At 44.7% G+C, this 16,446-nt stretch overlaps 1 protein-coding gene across 2 annotated transcripts in view; it reads left to right on the forward strand.

Moving 5' to 3' along the window:
* Positions 1-16,071, forward strand: part of CCDC83 (coiled-coil domain containing 83) — a 33,886-nt gene extending 17,815 nt beyond the window's left edge. For both annotated transcript variants that reach the window (XM_075849942.1, XM_075849943.1), the window contains 6 exons: positions 5,715-5,806; positions 6,260-6,328; positions 8,292-8,413; positions 10,590-10,681; positions 12,402-12,538; positions 14,381-16,071. In XM_075849942.1, the coding sequence (XP_075706057.1) occupies positions 5,715-5,806; positions 6,260-6,328; positions 8,292-8,413; positions 10,590-10,681; positions 12,402-12,538; positions 14,381-14,554 (686 nt within the window). In that variant the 3' untranslated portion in view covers positions 14,555-16,071. The remainder of the gene's footprint in view (positions 1-5,714; positions 5,807-6,259; positions 6,329-8,291; positions 8,414-10,589; positions 10,682-12,401; positions 12,539-14,380) is intronic.
* The last annotated feature ends 375 nt before the right edge of the window (positions 16,072-16,446 follow it).

The following is a 16,446-nucleotide window of genomic DNA, read 5'->3' on the forward strand; positions in this document are numbered from 1 at the left end:
TGACAAGTGCGCGCGCCGTCAGCATGATGTGATGCGACCAGAGCTGCACTCATGAGCAGCGGCACTGAAAACAGAACATGGCGGACGCCCTGCAAAACACCCCCATGTTCTGTCTTCAGTGCCTGCACCGCCGCTCATTAGTTCAGCGCCCGCCGCATCACCTCATGCTGACCGTGCGCGCACTTCCTGTCAGGAGCGGGGCAATGGCTGTATTACTCAGCCGCAGCCCTGCTCTAAATGCGGAGATCAGAGAAACCGCTCATCTCCGCCGTTATTCCCCTGAATGCTGCGATCAAAGCGGACCACAGTATTCAGGGGGAAAATGAGAAGGGGGGATGCCCTTTGGATCGCGACTCAGGGAATCCCTGTGACGTGATCGAGGGAAATAGCATATATGAGCAGACAGCCCGGGGTCCATTGAAGGACCCCAGGGCTGTCTGACCATATTTCCTGTTGTTAGGGCATACTTGGGAATGCCCCAACAACTGCCTGTGTGCGATCAGTATATAGATATATGCCAGGACATTAATGTTTAAAAATAAAAAGTAAAAAAAAAAGTAATGTTAAATTAAAAAAAATACACACACATTTTTTACTATAAACATTAAAATGTCTCAATACATAAAATACACATATTCGGTATTGTTGCGACCGTAATCAATTTATAGCGTCATTTATGATGTTTACGTCGTTCTAAAATAAAATCTGCTTTCTTTCACTTATTGATGTGAGGCACGAGGTGTGATGAATTTTGAACCTCCATGTGCCTCACATTAATACTAATTAACCCCATCATGTACCTCACACATTAACCCAATGTTGTCCATTATGACTGAGGAACATGATGGGGTTAATTACTATTAATGTGAGGCACATGGAGGTTCAAAATTCATCACACCTCGCTCCTCACATCAGAAAATGGAAGAACTTTTTTTTTAAATTATTATTTTTGGCAAAATGTTCGTTTTGGTATCGGGTATCGAAATACTACACAAAGTATCGGTATCTAAGTCCAAATTCTGATATCGTGACAACCCTACTACAGACAGTCCTTACTGTTCAGTAGTTGGTGCTCCAGATAGTCCTTAATGTCCAGTAGTTTGTGCTCTAGACAGTCCTTAGTGTCCAGTAGTTGGTGCTCCAGACAGTCCTTGATGTCCAGTAGTTGGAGCTCCACAGTCCCTCATGTCTAGTATTTGGTGCTCTAGACAATACTTAGTGTCTAGTAGTTGGTGCTCTAGGCAGTCCTTAGTGTGTAGTAGTTGGTGCTCTAGACAGTCCTTAGTGTCCAGTAGTTGGTGCTCTAAGACAGTCCTTAGTGTCTAGTATTTGGTGCTCTAGACAGTCCCTGGTGTCCAGTAGTTGGTGCTCTAGACGGTCCTTAGTGTCTAGTAGTTGGTGCTCTAGACAGTCCTTACTGTCCAGTAGTTGGTGCTCCAGATAGTCCTTAATGTCCAGTAGTTTGTGCTCTAGACAGTCCTTAGTGTCTAGTATTTGGTGCTCTAGACAGTCTCTGGTGTCCAGTAGTTGGTGCTCTAGACGGTCCTTAGTGTCTAGTAGTTGGTGCTCTAGACAGTCCTTACTGTCCAGTAGTTGGTGCTCTAGACAGTCCTTAGTGTCCAGTAGTTGGTGCTCTAGACAGTACTTAGTGTCCAGTAGTTGGTGCTCTAAGATAGTCCTTAGTGTCTAGTAGTTTGTGCTCTAAGACCGTCCTTAGTGTCAAGTAGTTGGTGCTCTACACAGTCCTTAGTGTCCAGTAGTTGGTGCTCTAGACAGTTCTTAGTGTCCAGTAGTTGGTGCTCTAGACAGTCCTTAATGTCAAGTAGTTGGTGCTCCAGACAGTCACTGGTGTCCAGTAGTTGGTGCTCTAGACAGTTCTTAGTGTCCAGTAGTTGGTGCTCTAGACAGTACTTAGTGTCCAGTTGTTGGTGCTCTAGACAGTCCTTAGTGTCCAGTAGTTGGTGCTCTAGACAGTCCTTAGTGTCTAGTAGTTGGTGCTCTAAGACAGTCCTTAGTGTCTAGTAGTTGGTGCTCTAAACAGTCCTTAGTATCTAATAGTTGGTGCTCTAGACAGTCCTTAGTGTCCAGTAGTTGGTGCTCTAAGACAGTCCTTAGTGTCTAGTAGTTGGTGCTCTAAGACAGTCCTTAGTGTCTAGTAGTTGGTGCTCTAAGACAGTCCTTAGTGTCTAGTAGTTGGTGCTCTAAGACAGTCCTTAGTGTCTAGTAGTTGGTGCTCTAAGACAGTCCTTAGTGTCTAGTAGTTGGTGCTCTAAGACAGTCCTTAGTGTCTAGTAGTTGGTGCTCTAAGACAGTCCTTAGTGTCTAGTAGTTGGTGCTCTAAGACAGTCCTTAGTGTCTAGTAGTTGGTGCTCTACACAGTCCTTAGTGTCCAGTAGTTGGTGGTCTAAGACAGTCCTTAGTGTCTAGTAGTTGGTGCTCTACACAGTCCTTAGTGTCCAGTAGTTGGTGCTCTAGACAGTTTAGTGTCCAGTAGTTGGTGCTCTAGACAGTCCTTAGTGTCTAGTAGTTGGTGCGCTAAGACAGTCCTTAGTATCTAGTAGTTGGTGCTCTAAGACAGTCCCTGGTGTCCAGTAGTTGGTGCTCTAGACAGTCCTTAGTGTCCAGCAGTTGGTGTTCTAGACAGTCCTTAGTGTCCAGCAGTTGGTGCTCTAGACAGTCCTTAGTGTCCAGTAGTTGGTGCTCCAGACAGTCCTTGATGTCCAGTAGTTGGAGCTCCACAGTCCCTCATGTCTAGTATTTGGTGCTCTAGACAATACTTAGTGTCTAGTAGTTGGTGCTCTAGGCAGTCCTTAGTGTGTAGTAGTTGGTGCTCTAGACAGTCCTTAGTGTCCAGTAGTTGGTGCTCTAAGACAGTCCTTAGTGTCTAGTATTTGGTGCTCTAGACAGTCTCTGGTGTCCAGTAGTTGGTGCTCTAGACGGTCCTTAGTGTCTAGTAGTTGGTGCTCTAGACAGTCCTTACTGTCCAGTAGTTGGTGCTCTAGACAGTCCTTAGTGTCCAGTAGTTGGTGCTCTAGACAGTACTTAGTGTCCAGTAGTTGGTGCTCTAAGATAGTCCTTAGTGTCTAGTAGTTTGTGCTCTAAGACCGTCCTTAGTGTCAAGTAGTTGGTGCTCTACACAGTCCTTAGTGTCCAGTAGTTGGTGCTCTAGACAGTTCTTAGTGTCCAGTAGTTGGTGCTCTAGACAGTCCTTAATGTCAAGTAGTTGGTGCTCCAGACAGTCACTGGTGTCCAGTAGTTGGTGCTCTAGACAGTTCTTAGTGTCCAGTAGTTGGTGCTCTAGACAGTACTTAGTGTCCAGTTGTTGGTGCTCTAGACAGTCCTTAGTGTCCAGTAGTTGGTGCTCTAGACAGTCCTTAGTGTCTAGTAGTTGGTGCTCTAAGACAGTCCTTAGTGTCTAGTAGTTGGTGCTCTAAACAGTCCTTAGTATCTAATAGTTGGTGCTCTAGACAGTCCTTAGTGTCCAGTAGTTGGTGCTCTAAGACAGTCCTTAGTGTCTAGTAGTTGGTGCTCTAAGACAGTCCTTAGTGTCTAGTAGTTGGTGCTCTAAGACAGTCCTTAGTGTCTAGTAGTTGGTGCTCTAAGACAGTCCTTAGTGTCTAGTAGTTGGTGCTCTAAGACAGTCCTTAGTGTCTAGTAGTTGGTGCTCTAAGACAGTCCTTAGTGTCTAGTAGTTGGTGCTCTACACAGTCCTTAGTGTCCAGTAGTTGGTGGTCTAAGACAGTCCTTAGTGTCTAGTAGTTGGTGCTCTACACAGTCCTTAGTGTCCAGTAGTTGGTGCTCTAGACAGTTTAGTGTCCAGTAGTTGGTGCTCTAGACAGTCCTTAGTGTCTAGTAGTTGGTGCGCTAAGACAGTCCTTAGTATCTAGTAGTTGGTGCTCTAAGACAGTCCCTGGTGTCCAGTAGTTGGTGCTCTAGACAGTCCTTAGTGTCCAGCAGTTGGTGCTCTAGACAGTCCTTAGTGTCCAGTAGTTGGTGCTCCAGACAGTCCTTGATGTCCAGTAGTTGGAGCTCCACAGTCCCTCATGTCTAGTATTTGGTGCTCTAGACAATACTTAGTGTCTAGTAGTTGGTGCTCTAGGCAGTCCTTAGTGTGTAGTAGTTGGTGCTCTAGACAGTCCTTAGTGTCCAGTAGTTGGTGCTCTAAGACAGTCCTTAGTGTCTAGTATTTGGTGCTCTAGACAGTCCCTGGTGTCCAGTAGTTGGTGCTCTAGACGGTCCTTAGTGTCTAGTAGTTGGTGCTCTAGACAGTCCTTACTGTCCAGTAGTTGGTGCTCCAGATAGTCCTTAATGTCCAGTAGTTTGTGCTCTAGACAGTCCTTAGTGTCTAGTATTTGGTGCTCTAGACAGTCTCTGGTGTCCAGTAGTTGGTGCTCTAGACGGTCCTTAGTGTCTAGTAGTTGGTGCTCTAGACAGTCCTTACTGTCCAGTAGTTGGTGCTCTAGACAGTCCTTAGTGTCCAGTAGTTGGTGCTCTAGACAGTACTTAGTGTCCAGTAGTTGGTGCTCTAAGATAGTCCTTAGTGTCTAGTAGTTTGTGCTCTAAGACCGTCCTTAGTGTCAAGTAGTTGGTGCTCTACACAGTCCTTAGTGTCCAGTAGTTGGTGCTCTAGACAGTTCTTAGTGTCCAGTAGTTGGTGCTCTAGACAGTCCTTAATGTCAAGTAGTTGGTGCTCCAGACAGTCACTGGTGTCCAGTAGTTGGTGCTCTAGACAGTTCTTAGTGTCCAGTAGTTGGTGCTCTAGACAGTACTTAGTGTCCAGTTGTTGGTGCTCTAGACAGTCCTTAGTGTCCAGTAGTTGGTGCTCTAGACAGTCCTTAGTGTCTAGTAGTTGGTGCTCTAAGACAGTCCTTAGTGTCTAGTAGTTGGTGCTCTAAACAGTCCTTAGTATCTAATAGTTGGTGCTCTAGACAGTCCTTAGTGTCCAGTAGTTGGTGCTCTAAGACAGTCCTTAGTGTCTAGTAGTTGGTGCTCTAAGACAGTCCTTAGTGTCTAGTAGTTGGTGCTCTAAGACAGTCCTTAGTGTCTAGTAGTTGGTGCTCTAAGACAGTCCTTAGTGTCTAGTAGTTGGTGCTCTAAGACAGTCCTTAGTGTCTAGTAGTTGGTGCTCTAAGACAGTCCTTAGTGTCTAGTAGTTGGTGCTCTAAGACAGTCCTTAGTGTCTAGTAGTTGGTGCTCTAAGACAGTCCTTAGTGTCTAGTAGTTGGTGCTCTACACAGTCCTTAGTGTCCAGTAGTTGGTGGTCTAAGACAGTCCTTAGTGTCTAGTAGTTGGTGCTCTACACAGTCCTTAGTGTCCAGTAGTTGGTGCTCTAGACAGTTTAGTGTCCAGTAGTTGGTGCTCTAGACAGTCCTTAGTGTCTAGTAGTTGGTGCGCTAAGACAGTCCTTAGTATCTAGTAGTTGGTGCTCTAAGACAGTCCCTGGTGTCCAGTAGTTGGTGCTCTAGACAGTCCTTAGTGTCCAGCAGTTGGTGTTCTAGACAGTCCTTAGTGTCCAGCAGTTGGTGCTCTAGACAGTCCTTAGTGTCCAGTAGTTGGTGCTCTAGACAGTCCTTATTGTCCAGTAGTTGCTGCTGTAGACAGTCCTTAGTGTCCAGTAGCTGGTGCTCCAGACAGTCCCTCACGTCCAGTATCTGGCATTTGATGTCTCACTGCTCGAGTTTCTCTTTACGTCTTTTCTTTTTCATCCTAAAAAGAATATTTCACAAAAAGCCTGGAGAAGACAAAAGATGAGATAGACAAAGAAACAGAGAAGAAAATGGACCAAACCAGAGAGATGGCGACGCAGGTAACATATATGAAATGTAAAACTCTAAAAATAGTAAACCTGGCATCCGATTGTCCAATAGTCCAATAGTCCGCCAGTTCTGTCTGGGGCAAGACCTGAAGCAGCAGACTGGGCAGAGAGGCTAAATTTGTAAACTCTTATGATAATAAAGTTATAGTAGTAATGTTCTTCCATTACATCTGAGCTTTATATGCTGTTTTATGTCGTTCCAATAATCCATCACCTATCAGGTCCCATTGATGCCGGATTAAAGGAATGTTTCTGTATATCAATATGGAGACATTATTGGTAGGAAAGCCCCTTTAATACCTTTATCTTATCCTCCCACCATATTGACTCTCATGCGGACACTTCACTAGGGGAGACAGAGAGTTTGGTGAATGGCGTATTATACATACGTCACATTATATAAAATAAACTAAGAACATCGCAGGTAACCATCTTGTTTTTCAGCACGCAGTGAAGCACATTGATGACGAGAGTCGGAAGGAGATGAAAGAGAATGAATGGTTAAAGCGGGAGGTAATTCATAGTCACTGATACAATCTATATCTGGCCACTGGGCAACATTTAAAGTGACCTTGCACCTAAATTCCATGCTGACCCGACCTATAGCTCAGAAGTATCACAATTCTTTGTGTGAGGGCCCTCTCACCGATTTTGCATCAGGGCCCAATAGCTTCAATTTACGTCTCTGGTTGTGCAGTTTAGTTTTAGGAATGAGAATAGGGGGGGGGGGGGTGGAAAAGATGGTGGACGTGTTTTATTTAAAAAAAACTAGCACCTGTGTCTGGGCATTTTTGAAATTGCGCACATGTATGACTGGTCAGGACAGTCATATACAAAGAGCTGGGTCCAGAATTACCTTTAGGCAGCTGCGGGAGAAGGGGCATCTGCTGAGGGGAGTTTAAGGCGCCACAATGTAAATCTCATACCGCACAGAACCAGAGTTATAATACACTTTGCACCATTTTTAGTTGTTTAGTTGACCTACTAGGCATGACAGACACACATTTCTATTTATACATATGCCCATGAATGTTTGCCTGTAGTCGTGCATTGATAGTATATAGGCTGCTGTATACTGCTACAGGTCTCAATAACAGTGGAGAATTTACAAAGTGCTTCCAATTATAAAACAAGCAGTATTTTTATTAAAATTATGTTAGGCAATTGCTATTTATGCTGCAGGGGAAACTTAAGTGATTATTATATACTGTTTATACACAAAACACAATATACAATAGTAATGAGCAGTGTAGCTGTGAATCCAGCACTGGGGTGAGATAGAACACTTACTAGAAGCAGCAGCAACATGAAGGAGATTATACAGCTGTAATAAGCCATGTAGCTGTGAATACAGCACTGGAGTGAGATATAACACTTACTAGAAGCAGCAGCAGAATGGAGGACATTATACAGCAGTAATAAGCAGTGTAGCTGTGAATCTCTTACGGTTAGCAGCAGGACTGCAGCTAATCAATAATTCCGTTATCTCTTTGTTTGGGAATTGCTAGACAGCGCCTTTGGTCTGTATCTGGATTTGGTCATCATTTAGCTTTGCCTGGCTGATTATGGTGGAGTACCTTTCTTGGCCCTATATATACTTCAAGCCTGTATTACTCAGCTGCTGGTTATACTTTTTCTAGCATGTGCTAAACTCTTTCCAGATTCTTGTTTGTGACTTTGTTCCTTCTATGTCTGTTTGTTTGTACTGTGGGACCTGTTGGTCCTCTGAGGGTTCTGTTTTTTGTATAGTGGTTTGATGTACAGCCTGAGAGCAGTAGTTCCACTGGTTTGTTTGCCTTTCCTTTGCGTTTGGTCTGCTGCCAAGCTGTTGTCTTACCCTGTTATGGGATAGTATTCAGATAGGGTCAGTGAGTGCTGTTTATTCTTGTTCACTGTCTATTCATCTGTTAACTGCTTGCATGCAATTCATCTGCCATCCACTCCATTTGGGCATAGTCTCCATATTCTACTGCCTTCGTTTTTCAGTTCCGCTCATCCACTGGTGAGTTACTTGTGCCTTTTAGTTTTCTGTCAGTGTTGATGAGTGCTTCACCCATGTCATAGTGCCTTCTGGTGTTGCGGTCTTGAGCACCAGCAGCGGCGTAACAGAATCCAGCACTGGGGTGAGATAGAACACTTACTAGAAGCAGCAGCAACCTAAAAGAGACTATACAGCAGTAATGAGCAGTGTAGATGTGAATCCAGCACTGGTGTGAGATATAACACTTACTAGAAGCTGCAGCAACATGAAGGAGATTTACAGCAGTAATGAGCCGTGTAGCTGTAAATCCAGCACTGGGGATGAGAGACAGCTGTAATCTGATCCCTTAGTGGTTTCCCTATGGAAACGGAGCACTGACTGGTAATGATATATTATAAATTTAATTCGAATTTTGCACCTAAAAATGAGATGGGGTTAAAAGGTGGAGAGTCACACCGTGGAGAAGAGTCTCTGAACATTTCTTATTCACTGCAGGCTGATATCTACAGGAAAGATTGCCATGATCTGGAGGTGTCTGTCTGTAAAATCGAGCAAGAAAATTTGCAATTAATAAATCATCTTTTTGATTGTCGACTTCATGATCTAAAAATATCAAGGTACGCGATTAAATAGGATTACCAGTATACAGAAATAACTGATGTCATAGTTATTAACCCTGCGGGGGCTAAGGCTGTCTGCAGTGTATTGCACCAAAAATGGAAGACTACTGTTCTGGGTTTATGTAAATAAAGTTTAATCCCTGTACGATAAAAAAAATGTCAACAACTTTATGATATACGTTCTGTTACATTTCCTCTCCACTCTCAAGAACTCTGATGGCTGTCAGTGAATAAAACCGGATCCTGATAATGTATTCCTCACATTATTGCATGGCTCATTACAAGAGAAATCCGGTGTGCTGTAAGGAGCCGAGCATCCGTGCGAATAACACATTATATTCACTGACAGCAAGCATCGATCTTACAAATGGTGAGGAATTAAACCATACACCTGCATAGTGCTGAGAATTTACGCCAGTGGGTAAATACAGTGTAGCATGTTATTGCAGCTAAGCCCCATTGAGACCAACTTAAATGGGAACTGCGCTGCAATACCAGATACAGTCAATGGACAAGGGTGGCGCTGTTTCTGGATTAAAAAAAACAGACTTTTTTGTAATCTCATACAACTCCTTTAAATTTGCCATCGTGTACTGACTAGCAGGGTTGGCGCCGCAGTACTGACCATGTGCTTTGGAGATTTATAGGGAATATTTTGTAAGCTCTTGTGAAAGTGCATGACCCCTGTAGATATATCCATATTGTAAAGATAAGAGGATTAGATTATTATTATTATTATTCCAAGATCAAATTTACATCCCACGCAGCACAATGACTCATGGAGAACTATATGAACTTTTAGCACCCAGTTAGATTTCGGCTACAATCACTATTCTCCACTGTTTGCAGATAACCCGTTTGTCCTCGTGATTATCGATGGTTCTCAGGTGCTCATTACGAGGGTCTGAACAGCAATTCGCTATATCTATATATGTTTTTCTGTGTGTATACAGCCTTAAAATGAGCGGGACAGAAACATTGTAGACAATGATCAGAGGAATAACAATGACAGCAGCAGGAGAGGAGTGTACTGATCTTGTGGGGGAGCAGTGACCTGTTCACTTGTGTATATCTAAGGACAGGGCTGCATGTGACAAGAGCAGTGTCAAGATAGGAGAATGAACAAAAGTGAGACATTAGAGGAATGAGCAGCAGCACTGAGTATTTCAGGAGTGGTGTGTGCTGATCTCGTGGGGGCAGTGACCTGTCCACTTATTTGTATACGTGAGGACAGGGCTGCATGTGACAAGAGAAGTGTCAAGATAGGAGGATAAACACAAGTAAAACATTTAAAAAAAACAACAAAAAAACTGCACAGCAGCACAGAGTATTTCAGGAAATTGGTATGCTGATCTTGGGGGCGCAGCAATTTGTCCACTCGTGTGATGACGCGAGGATCGGACTCTAGGTGATGGGCAGCGTCACGATAGGAGGAGGATAACCACAAGTAAGAGATTAGAGAAATGAGCAGCAGCACAGAGTATTTCATGAGAGGAATGTGCTGATCTCCTGTGAGGCAGTGTCTTGTCCACTAATGTGATGATGTAAGGACAGGACTGTCTGTAATGGGGCAATGTCATGACAGGAGGATGGACACAAGTAGAGGCATGAGCAGCAGCACAGAGTATTTCAGAATAGTAGTGTAGTAATCACTCATGTGATAATGTTATTGAGGACATGCCTGCAGTTCGCTGGGGCAGTGTCAGGGAGGCAAGTGGAAGATCACAGGCTGACAGTTACAAAATAGATGTTGAAAGAAGCAGGGTCTACAGCAGCACAGAGTATTTTAAGTGCTGATCTGGCGGTGGGCAGTAAACAATCCACTCATATGATATTAGTGAGAAAGCTGCTTGTCGTGATGTGTGGAGGGGAATGAAAGTGGGAGGTTGCAAATGGAAAACTACATAGGAGCAGGGTCCCCAGCAGCACAGAGCATTTCAGGAGTGTGCTGGAATTGTAGGAGGCAGTGACCTGTCCACTCACCTGATGATATTAGTGAGGACAGAACTCCATGTGACAGGAGGGTGTTATTATGGGTGGCGGGGGTAGGAGATCGGTGGGAGGTCACAGTAGAAGGATCAGGGTCCTCAGCAGCTCAGCGTCTTATCAAATATGTCCAGAAAACCCTCAGATGTCGAGTGTAACGTGTCCTATGTCTGTCCCTCCATTACAGGAACACGTTCTTGACTCAGGTGGTCGGCCTGGACCTCCCCGCAGACGGATTACTACAAGACTTTGCTTCACTAGAGCTGAACACGACATCAGGTGCTGAAACTTCTTGAGAAAGTGACGCCATAATCTAGAGATTGATCTGGATACAGAACTTATGACTCCATATTTAATGTAGAACCTCCGTCTAACATCCCAAAGATCTAATCCAGAATTTCTCAGTGCCCCCCCTCCCCCCAAGACTATGGTCATACCCTGTGGGTAGTGCCAGTACCCCCTGGAGACCTGGCATGGGGTGCACATACCACAGGCTGAGAACATAGGCCCCCTACACCATCATCCATACTGCAGCTCGGACACTCACATGTTGGCATTCTAGTGCTATAACTACATTGCAGGAGACTGGAGGGTATCACTAGGCTGGTATAACCTGGCACACAATAGGTGGAGTCTGTAGAGGTTGATAAATCAGTAGTACATGTGAATATATGAAATGTAATATATCTTATAGGGGAAGTGACATCGTCCGCACTTTCCAGCAGTCTGCCTGTAGGCTCTCTGTGAACCTCAGCCACCCCAAAAATATATATCTTAAAAAAAAACATAAATGAAAGGGAGGAGGAGGAAGATGCAGCTGCAGTTTATCTTAGTCTGTGAGACTGGATGCTGTGAGAGGGGAAAGGGGAAACATCTGATCTGCTCAGTGTTGGGAATAGCACTAACATCACATGAGGAGGTGCCCGCCCGCGCAGCAGGCACGGAGAGAGCGAAAACGTACATATACAGAAGCAGCAGGGGGAGGGGAAAAAGATACAAAATCTGCAGGTTAAGCACGTTTCTACATCTAATACACCTACAGCTGCCTAAGAAGGGATTGTGATGTTATGTTGTGACAACAGCTACACGTATGTTCACACGGCTTATTTTCAGCTGTTTTTTCGGGCCGTAAAACGGCTCAAAATACAGAAGCTGAATGCCTCCAAACATCTGCCTATGGATTTTCGGTCCCTTCCGACAGGGCGTTTTTTTTTAAATATCCGTTTGAAAAAAATGGCGTGTATAAAAATGCCCCGTAAAAAGAAGCGCATGTCACTTCTTGAGCCGTTTTTCATTGTGTCAATAGAACAGCCGCAAAAAAACGCATCAAAAAACGGCTGAAAGTCAGAGGCGGTTTCCCTTGAAAATAACTCCGTATTTGACAGTAGTTTTTCGATTTGTGGGTGAACACACCCTAAGATGTAAGTACCTACAACTCCCAATAGATAAACTCCTATATGTGTTAATACCAACCAATCTACGACAGGTGAAGGGAATAACGTTGTATCTTATTATAATTATTGTAATGAGATGACCGTGGGTGGTGGAATGGCACATGTGATACTTGGGGAGGGGGTACCACATCGGTGACAGACGGGGGCAGGAGAGGAGCTGTGGGCAGTGCTGGATTGGGCTGTGCAATCCACAGGACATAGTCACAGCGGTTAAATTCTGAATGCCGCTCCACTGTCACGCTCTTCAGCTCTCTGCTGTATACATTTTTTTTGCGGTGGCTACGCCGATGGTGTTTTTATCTTATATTTATGGACTATACACAGATCTGTCCTGTACTCAGATTACGGTCGCGTCCTATGGGATTGTTGGTTGGCGCTCTTTACAGATGACCCATCACCTAGACCCAATATAGACATCCATCATGTGGACTGATCCCGTACGTCTCCATGTTAGGTATCGATGAGGCATCGCCCGGCATTTACATGGTGACAGGTCCCCGTTTATAAGAGCGGAAGATGGATGACTGTAATATGTTTACCTCTAGGGGAAGGACGTAAGAGCGAGGCGCTCACAGCTGAGGGGGACATCATTTATGTGAACGGAAAAGACACGAACTCCGCGACTGCCCGAAAGCTGCATTGTCTATTACACGAGGAGGAGGAGAAGGAGGAGGGCTGCAAGGTGGGACACTGTATTCAGCATTCATATTGGAGGGATAGGTGATAAGTGTTTGATCACTGGGGGCCCTACCGATCACTAAAATGCGGGGTCCTGAGTACCTCATACATACTCACCCACACGACTGCAGTGAGGACGACTTTGAAAAACTGCCCCCTGCCTGGACAATCCATTTAAGCATGGATCTGATTCATACTGATGACCTATCCACAGGATACAGGATAGGTCTCCAGTATATGAGCCGTCTGCTCCCGACACGACCACTGCATAGCTTCTGACAGCCGATCAGTGCAGGGTCCAGGCGTCGGACCACCACCGATCATATACTGGAGACCCATCCTGTGGATAGGTCATCACTTTGAAAATCAGCCCCCTGCTTGGAAGGCTCTTTAAGGTCCTGGTCACGCAGTTTTTTGCAGGCAGATATTGAACTGCCTGCATGTATTTTTCCGCTGCATTTTTTGCCACGGCCATTGAAGCTAGTGTAAGGATCGCGGGTAAAAAGACACCACGAAAAATACTCAGAAATTAGAGAGAAAAAAAAAAAAGGACATGCCGCTTTTTTCCGCCCGCAAGCGTCCGAAAAAAAAAAAAAAAAAAGCCTCTGCCTCCCCGTGAAATCAATGGGAGGGGATTTCTGACGTTTTTTGGCGCGGATTCAGAGGTGGTTTCCATGTCAAAATTAGCGCCAAATATACTTAGTGTGAACTGACCCTTAGTGTTTTTTCTTTCCCCCGATCTCATAACTGCTGCACTAATATCAGGGTTGCCATAGTAGTGTCAGATGTTGTATAGACATCCCATCATGTGACCTCAATGCATAACCGCACATTCACAAGAGTGCAGGTCACATCAGTAGTTACTATGGTAACCCCAGAGCAAGCGCAATATTGACATTACTACTGCAGTCATGAGATCAAGAACTGCTACACTAACATTGCGCTTGCTCTGGGGAGGCCATAGTAGCGTCAGACGTTGTATAGACATCCTGTCATGTGACCAACATATAACACATTCATAGGATTACAGGTCACATGTAGCATCTGTTGATGCCATGGCAACCCCAGAGCAAGCACAACACTGACATTACCGCTGCAGGTATAAGATCAAGACAGAAAAACTAAAAAGTCATTACTGTCAATTTAAAACATCGTGACCTACATTTAACCCCTTTAAACAGGGGCTTTGAGGGGACCCCATCAGATTCTGTACGGATGCTTAAAAGTCACACACGGTTATGCCTAGTGAAGGTCCTGAAGGGGCAGAACATGACACGGGTATTCAAAGAACCATGAGAATTTCCTGGGTCCTGCACCGCCCCCTTAGGACCTGCACTAAGCATAATGGTTTTTTTTCCGGAGTGTTCCTTTACCATAGATCGAAGTTGTTACAATGTATCAGTCTGGAGTACAAGTTTTTTAACTTAAAGGTTTCTGTAGATTGGATACAATTGTAGCAAAGTCTAGGCTGCGAAAATTATTAGATCTGTACTGGTTTTTAGCCTGTCATTGTGAATTGACAAACCCACTTCTATTTTCTTCTATACTTTGTATATCAATTCTTTACCTCTGCTTGCTGTCACTGGAAGTAAACAATGAACAGTCTCAGGTCAGGCTATTCACATATGTGATCACATGACGAGTGGCAGATTCCCATCCTCTGAATTTATACAATGAAGGTTCCCATTCACTGACTGCAAGCATAAATATGCAATGAATTGATGCACAATGTATACTAGAAAATGTAATAACTTTATCATACATTCATTAACCATTATTTACTGAAACCGGAAAACCTTTCATCTTTTTTTAGCACTAAAACATGCATTTTTATTTCTTTTAATAGGAATATTTAAAACTGGGCCCCCTGGAGCTGAAACTCTTAAGTGTTATGGGGCAAACCAAACCGATACACAAGGAGAGCGCGGGCACAAAGCGCCCAGATCACTCAGAGAGCAGCAATCAAAACAGATTAAAGTGGCCGGTGACACCGAGGATGATAAAATCTGCCTTTCCATAATCAGCTGAACATAAAGGACACCACAAACGGCACTTCTAGTACGGACATCATTCATCAGACGCTGGGACAATCGCAGGAAGGTCTATACATCGACGCTATGCCAATAGAATTACAGCCGGTGGTGGAAACACGGAAGCCTGCATGATGACTGTTTCCTGAGATGGCCATTGTTTGAAGGCCTCCAGGCTGACCAAAGCGGAAGTGTCTCAGGTCACGTGACTGTATAGCATTTAGTGGCCGGGATGACCCAGGGTAGGATTAAAGCCCAACATAACATTAGTATTAGATACATTTGCAGAATCCATGGTTTCTTCACTTACTCCAGGGTTTGATACGTTAGGTTGCCTAGCAACCACTTACCTTCCAGTCTGGGTGACCACTATTAAAGCATCAAGAGCTTGTGGCATCAGGAAGTTCAACCTGCTGGTATAATAGGCGGACTCTTCATCCGGCATAGGATTTTTTTTAAGGCCCTTCAAATCGAGGCCTTAGAATGGGTATAAACTAGTAGCATCATGAAAGATCTTATGGCCAGCTTAAAGGGGTAGTCTCATGAATTTACAAGGGGTTTTCCCCAGAATAGACAATACACAGGATAGGTCGAATTTGTCTGATCGCTGAGACCGCAACCGATCTCGAGAACTGGTCGACCGCAGCGAAGACGACATTGAATAGAGCGGTGGTTGAGCATGCGCAAGTCTATGAGAAAGACGTTAACAGCCCAGTAAAGCGATTGGCTGTTTCCGTCAGTCCCATAGACATTTAATGGAGCGGTGGGCGTTCGCGCTACCACCACCCTCATATTCGAGCTCCTCCTCACTGCAGTCTAGCAGTAAGGAGGAACAAGCAGTTCGGGACCCCTGTTCTCATGAATGGTGGGGTCCCAGCAACCAATTATCAACCGATTCTGGTGCAAACCCTTTAAGTCGTTAACACATTAAAGCGGGTACACAGCGGCCACTGCAGGGGAAATGACAGCAGTCTTTGGAATACATGGACCAGTTGAGTATGGCACAGCGGCTCTTTGGTAGCGACTCTACTCTGGCTAGAAGGAAAGGGCTTTTTTTTCCGGTGAAATAACCCCATAACTATTTTGATTCATTTTCATGCCCCCCCCCCCCCCCAACAATTCCATTGACTTCCCTACGAAATTCGTTCATGTTTTGCGATTACAAAGAATTATGTTAACGGTTGATCCACTGGGAATAAATCGAATGGATGTTTTACGAGTCAATGATGTAGAGTGGCAGCTTCTACACAAAAAATAAAGACATTCACATGAGACCGAAATAATAAACCGTAATCAGAAGAGTAAACGGTATAAAGAGAACCTGAAAGGAGCTACAGAATGCCATGTGTCTTTTCAATTCCCCTTTGCGGTGTGACGCCCCCTACTGATTGAGATCTTCCCAGCATCACATCCCCCTCCCCCCGTAGACTGGTATCTCATGACAGTAGCATTCTTCTCCGCAGCGTCTCCACCCCCCCTTGTTAGCGGTGCTATGTCCTTTCTCTATGGTCAGATGATGTCGTGCCACAAGGGGTAGAGGTGCTTAAACCAACATGGCATACTTTTCAGAAAGGACTTAGGCTGGGGGGGGGGGGGGGGGGTTTCGTGTTTCAGGACCTTTGGGAACCACAGAACTCCCTTCTCCCAGAACCTCTGGCCTTCGTTCCTCGGCTGGCGCCCACTGTTATAGGGTATATATATATATGATGATTTTGCTGACAAGCTGTAGAATGGACATCTGTAACCAGATCCTGGGGTCATGAGATTGAATATCTAAATAGATTTAGGTTGCCGGTTTGCATGGGTTTCCTCCAGGCGCCCAGATTCATCCCGCACTTCCAGGCGACCAGATTTTCTATGAAGTTAAATCTGACGTGTGATG

The sequence above is a fragment of the Rhinoderma darwinii genome, chromosome 2, assembly GCF_050947455.1.
Source record: "Rhinoderma darwinii isolate aRhiDar2 chromosome 2, aRhiDar2.hap1, whole genome shotgun sequence".
Taxonomy (NCBI): Eukaryota; Metazoa; Chordata; class Amphibia; order Anura; family Rhinodermatidae; genus Rhinoderma; species Rhinoderma darwinii.